The sequence below is a fragment of the Triticum dicoccoides genome, chromosome 4B (genome assembly GCF_002162155.2).
Source record: "Triticum dicoccoides isolate Atlit2015 ecotype Zavitan chromosome 4B, WEW_v2.0, whole genome shotgun sequence".
Lineage (NCBI taxonomy): Eukaryota > Viridiplantae > Streptophyta > Magnoliopsida > Poales > Poaceae > Triticum > Triticum dicoccoides.
Window position 1 is genome coordinate 228926825 of NC_041387.1, and position 6313 is coordinate 228933137.

At 49.3% G+C, this 6313-nt stretch overlaps 1 protein-coding gene across 1 annotated transcript; it reads right to left on the bottom strand.

Moving 5' to 3' along the window:
- Positions 1-3561: 3561 nt before the first annotated feature.
- Positions 3562-5843, bottom strand: LOC119295854 (UDP-arabinopyranose mutase 1). The gene is made up of 4 exons (XM_037574299.1): positions 5502-5843; positions 4505-4755; positions 4243-4411; positions 3562-4125 (listed from the first exon to the last, which is right to left on the bottom strand). Exons 1-4 carry the CDS (start codon positions 5841-5843, stop codon positions 3781-3783), a joined length of 1107 nt encoding a protein of 368 aa, XP_037430196.1. The 3' UTR covers positions 3562-3780.
- Between the last annotated feature and the right edge of the window lie 470 nt (positions 5844-6313).

Here is a 6313-nt window from a genome sequence, read left to right on the forward strand (position 1 = left end):
CTACAGGGGTGTACTTCTTCACACACGCTCTCACCACTTACCGCCGTTTACACGACATGTACTCGGCAACCTTCAAGCGGAAGCCCAGCGAGGGTGTCGGCCACGACCTGACTAACCACACAAGTCTTTCGTCCAGGTTTATCGCCTATTCGGGTTCCATCCACAAGGAGATCCGGCAGGGGTGTCTCTCACGGCCCCAAACGATGTGAGCAGGGTTCCCAAGCCCACCATCCGGGTGCCACTTGGTACACCGTGCCACTGTGCCTAGTCTGTCCCAAGCCCACCTGTACCGGGTGCCACTTGGTAGACTACTAACACTACCTACAAACACCAGAAACTAGTTGCAACTCCTGGACAGAGATCAAGTCGGTTAATAAGTCGAGAGAGTCAATTAAGGATCCCAATGTGTGGTAGTAGCTGATCATGGATCACAAACACAGAACTCAGTTCCTGAGGACGGCCGCAATGAGACAACCCACCATGTACTCCTACATGGCCTCTCACCGCTACCTTTACCAAATCGTGTTCACACACTTAGCTCACACATAGTAGGACATGTTTACACACCTCTAATTCATCCCCGATGAATCAGACCTGACACAACTCTAAGCAATAGCAGGCATGACAAACAAACATGAATGAGTAGGCACATCAGGGCTCAAACAACTCCTACTCATGCTAGTGGGTTTCATCTATTTACTGTGGCAATGACAGGTCATGCAGAGGATAAAGGGGTTCAGCTACCGCAGCAAGTAACAGATGAATCGTTGTTGTCCTAATGCAGTAAAAGAGAGCAGGAGCGAGAGAGTGGGATTGTATCGGAATGAACAAGGGGGTTTAGCTTGCCTGGCACTTCTGAAGATAATATAGCTCTTCATCGGTGTCATCTAACTCATCGTCGAAACCACGTCTAGCGGGAGGGGACAAACACCGGCAAACAAAGAAGAACACAATCAATGCAATGCAACAGTATGATGCATGAATGTGACATGGCAATATGCTGTTGATTTGTGCTGATGCAACTAAAACCATATTAAATGAAGTTGGTTTGAATCCAAGATTCAAATTCAAACTCCATATGTGGATATTTAAATGCCTTTAATATGATTTGTTCTAAACAGCAACTATAAGTTGTTCTAACATGCATGAAAATGGTACAGATGGATAGATTGGATTTTTCTGATCATTTTTCATATATAATTTATTTCATTTGGAGTTACGGTTGAATTTCTATGAATTTTAGAAGTTTAGTGTACTTTCTGGAATTTCCTTAATTAATAAAAACGCCAGAAAAGCTTTATGACATCAGCACTACGTCATGCTGACCTCAGCGGGTCAATACGGTCAGCCACGGTCAAACCTGACACGTGGGTCCCCATGTCAGTGTAACAAGGCAGGAGCAGAGGCTGACCAGTGGGGCCAGGTCAAAGCTGATTGGGCCGGTCAAACCTAACAGCCTAGGCCCACTAGAGTTAATCTAATCCTAGTTAGAAACTAATCCAGGTTAATTAAGGGCTGTGGGGCCCATCTGTAAGTGAGTTAGGGGGTTAGTTAGTGGCGGTATTAGCGGGTGATTAGCCGCTAATGACGTGCCACGTCAGCTTCGCCGGAGTATGGCCGGCGGCGACCTCTAAACGCGGCGGAGGGACACTGGAGGGGCTCGGGTTTCGCCTATAGTGCACTGTTTGGTGCGCCCTTAGGCCCTACAGAGAGCTGGTGTGATGGCGCGTCGGATGGTGGTGGTCTCCAGGCCTGGGGTGGCCGGAGTCGACGGCGGCGAGCTCGGTTGCGGCCGCCGGAGTTCGGGTGGCCACGGGATAGTTGCTGCGGCGTGCAAACGGGCGGGTGCTTACGCTAGGAATGCTTTACGGGATGCCACAAGTACGTTGGGCTCGCCGGGGTGACCAAATGGTCACCGGAGCTACGTCGACGGCGAGCTCGGGCGGCGGGGCGTTTCGGCTCCGGTGGAGGAGGCGGCTAGAGCTTGAAATCGGGCATGGAGTTAGGGGGAAGCGAAGAAGGGGCTCACATGGAGTCGGTAGGGCGGCTCAGCAAGCTCGGGGATGTCCGGACGGCGGTGGAATCACGGCGGCGATCGCCGGGACCCGAGGAGGGGAACGGTGGAGCTAGCGGCATCCAGGGGCTTCCGGCGCCTTTCGTCTGGGTGAGGATGAAGAGGGGGGCGAGGCGGAGCTTCCTGGGTCGTCGGCGAGGCGGGGAGGTGGCTGTGGCCGCGGCGAACGGCGTCGGTGGCGACGGCGGCGCTCGGTGGGGAAGAGAGAGGGATCCAGGGGGAAGTGAGGGTGAGGGAGAGAGCGAGGAGGGTCCAGGAGGTGTCGTGGCGTCCGCAGCGGCGTCGTGGAAGGGGGCAGGCAGGCAGGGAGGGAGGAGGTGGCGCTGCGCGTGCGTGCGCGCCGCGGGCACACGCCCCTGTCCTACTGTCCCGAGGAGGAAGACGACAGGGAGGCGCTGGTGGGCTGGGCCGGCCGACTACGGTGCTGGGCCGAGGTAGGTGGGCTGCTGGTAAGCGACAGGTAACACTCTGTCTCTATTTTAATTTTTGTTTCTGTTTTGTTTGATTTAGTAAAAACACTAAACCATCTGATAAAATGTTGTAAACAATTATGTGGCTAGAACTAAAATATACCAAACCACATAAAATGTTCCAGAATTATTGGACATATATTAATTATATAAAAATATATATCCAATGCAAATAGTTATTTATTTAATTCAAAGGCCCAAAATAAATATCTCTGAGATTCCAAAAATATTGTTTTGAGTTTTACCTCTTCCCAATATTTTCAGAGACTAAGAGGAACATTTTCTTGGACTCATTTGATGAGATTTGAATGTTGGTTATTTTTAGAGGTCTTCTGAGGCTTTTGAAAATTCCTCAATTCAAATTTCATTTGAATTGAAACATGATGCTCACACGAAGGTCTAGCCTAGTGCATAACAGGACCAGGGATGTCACATCTGCTCCGCCACATGTGTCCTCCCCATGGCCGCCTGCGATGAAGCCGACCTGTCAAATTCACATAGAGGACGCACACCCAAATCGTGGAAGCTGGCGGCCGCGGAAGACGTCTTGGAGCAAGTGGATGGAGGGCGGAGGCGGAACAGGGCTCAATAGCGAGAAAGCCAGACGGCGAGCCGTCGGCCATCTTCGCCACGGGCGAGTCCAGTGAAGTTTCTCGGGAGAGATTAGATTGGAATCAAGGGGGGTGGAGGGAATTGAGACGGAGAATAGATGATCCTCATGCAGATGGGAGTGCAGGGCCGGCGGCGACGTCCACGGCCACGACGACCAGGAGAGGACGATGAGGGGAGCAGCGGCGGCGAATTTCTCAAGAGCGAATTTCTCAAGAGCGGAGAGATTGGTTGGGCTGTTTCTCTTTTCTTCGGGGTGAGGGGAGATAGAGGATGGGACGTGTGTTGTGGGTCGTGGTCTCTGTTTTTCTTTCCTTTCTCTGCGACGTTCGATTCTCCTTTAATAGTAGAGATTATTTTTTTTCATTAGGGAAAATTAAGCCAAAGAACAAATGAGTGATGCTCAACTAAAATAATTTCACCATAATAACAAACGGTGCTTGATTTCTCAAAATTACATGATAAATATTATTGTCTTGAATTATGTAAATGATAACAAATCCTTGTCCAGCTACAAAAGAACCACCAGCATAACATGAAAGAATTATAAAAGCTGCTTCAGTAATCTCTTTCTCAAAAAGAGCTATATCTAGGCCCCAACCATACACTCTTGGCTCCCCAGCCAGCCTACTTGGCTGCTGCCTTGCCGTTCCCAGAAGCAACGACAGCATCAGATGGGTTCAGCTCGTCCCAGGCCTCGATCCAGGTGACCATGGCATCAGCAAGCTTCACGAAGTAAGGGTCAATCTTGCCAAGCTTCTCCTTGACCTGCTCCGAGAGTGAGATGTAGCACTTCTGGACTGTGTCACACTCCTTGGGGAGAGTGGCGTTCTGGAAGAAGGGGATGATGTCCTCCTGCCAGAAGATGCCCTTGTACTCTTTCTTCAAGTTGACAAATGGGTTGCTAGCCTTGCTGTGCCACAGGTATGGCAGGCCAGTCTTCACTCCAAGGCTCAAGTGGTCGCAGATGACCTGAAGTTTACACAGTATCAGTTTCATTCTTCAGTTCCTTCCTTTTTGAGATGAGAAGATTTCATTTCTTCAGTTTAGTGTAAATACAAGTTGTAGTTCAGTTAAATAAATACATACCTTTACGCACCATCCAGCCCACATATCATCGTAGCGACCAATAGGCTGGCCATCACCCATGAGGCCAAAGTACATTGCAGGGCCAATGAGCTGACGGTCAAAGGCAAGGTTCATGCCACACATGGGGAACAGTGTTCCCTTGGGAATAGTCAGGACGGCATCAACATACCTGAACAAAATATAAGAGATCAACAGCAATTCTTGATGAAATATAATGATTGCTGATTAGCAGCAGATCAGTGTTGCTAACAAAATGCAGTACCTGCTGTTCCTCTCACGAGGCTTGACCATCTGTGTGGGTGCATCGTAGTCAGGGATGTTCAGCCAAAGGCCATGAGAGACCGCGGTGGGGGCACCCTCCCTAAGGCTGAAGGGGTATCCACGGACAAAGTCCGCACCTTCACGGTAGGGGTCATACAAGGTGTTGAAGAAAAACGGGGTGGACGGGCTGAGGAGGTTCTTGATGTGCTGCTCAAGAGCATTGATGTCTTTGCCAGATGGGTCCTTGGCCACCTATTTCCAAAGAGGACCAATAAATTTCAGTTGAAGCAACACACAAGACACTGGTCGGAAGAATACAACAGTTTACCCCAACTTGATTGCTTCATCAGGAAAGGCAAGATCTAGTGGAGACCATAGATCTCAAAAGGATGAAGCATAGTTCTTTTACAATTGAATCAAGTACAGAGACTAAACTGAAATTGACCTACAACGGTGTTTCTCGGATCTGAAGCAAATACCGTGGACCAACTGAAACTGTCACTAAATACTTGCAATGCGTTGTTTGGTTACTAACTGAATATGCCAACTCGTGTTACACGACCGAATCACATAAACTAGAACCTAACCAAATAAAAAAAGGGACTCTTCACAGATGGGCTACCTACTACATGCATCAGATGGAGAAAATTAATTATACTACGATCAGAGAGATCACTTTACTGGATCCTCTACCAGCCAATGCAAGCAAGGCCGAGGCTGCTTGTCTGTGTCCCAGAAGCAGCTCCTGCTCAAATCTGATACGGCTGAGGATCTGACAGGCTACACTTTATTGTTGAACTGACTGATTGCGGGTTCCTAGATCCAGATCTGATCAAGCCAGATCTGGAGAAATTAGAACGGAGGCGACCCAGATCCGGGGTAACAATCCTAATTTTCCCACAGATCCGCGCAGAATTCGAACAATCGCCAGCAGGAGCGACTAGGAAACGAGAGTAATTTGGATTTGTGCACAGAGGGAAAGTTACAAACGAACTTACGAAGCAGTCGTCGTCGATGGTGAAGACGTACTTCTTCTTCGAGACCATGTAGCCGAAGCAGCGGCACGCGGAGTCCTTGAAGGAGATGCATGAGGCCTTGGGGCCGAGAATGCGATTGATGTCGTTGCGGTTGTAAAGCTCGTAGTCGAAGCCCTCGGGAACCTTGATGACCTTGCTGGGGTCGCCGTCCTGGACGATGATGAGGTGGTACGGCTGGAAGAAGGGGCGCCACATCTCAAGGAAGTCGAGATTGCGGATGGTCGGGATCACGATGTCCAGCTCGTCCTTGAGCAGCGGCGTCGATGGCACCGACGATCCAGGCACAGTCACCGTCCCTGCCATTGCTGCCTGGCCGGGATCTCGATCTCGAGCCCTGGATCTCGCTGTTCCTGGAGGTGGTGGTAGGGGTGGGAGTAGAGAGAGGTGTGGGTTTGGGCTTGGAAAATGAGGGGGTTATATAACGCTCCAGGATGAAGAAGACTTTCATCTCCATCGATGCCTGCCTGTCGGTGTGCGTCCCTCTTTCCTTTCTCCTTCCTTTTTAGGTGTGTTTTATTCATTTATCTATTTTCTCCTTTCTACTTCCTCCATCCCATAATGTAAGACATTTTTTTGACACTATGCTAGTGTCAAAAACGTTCTATATTATGGGACAGAGGGAGTAGAATGCACCTCCCTTCGTCTCAAAATTCTTGTCTTAGATTTGTCTAAATACGGATATATCAACTCATGTTTTAGTATTAGATACATACATATCTAAACGAATTTAAGACAAGAATTTTGGGACGGAGGGAGTACTAGACAATGTATTA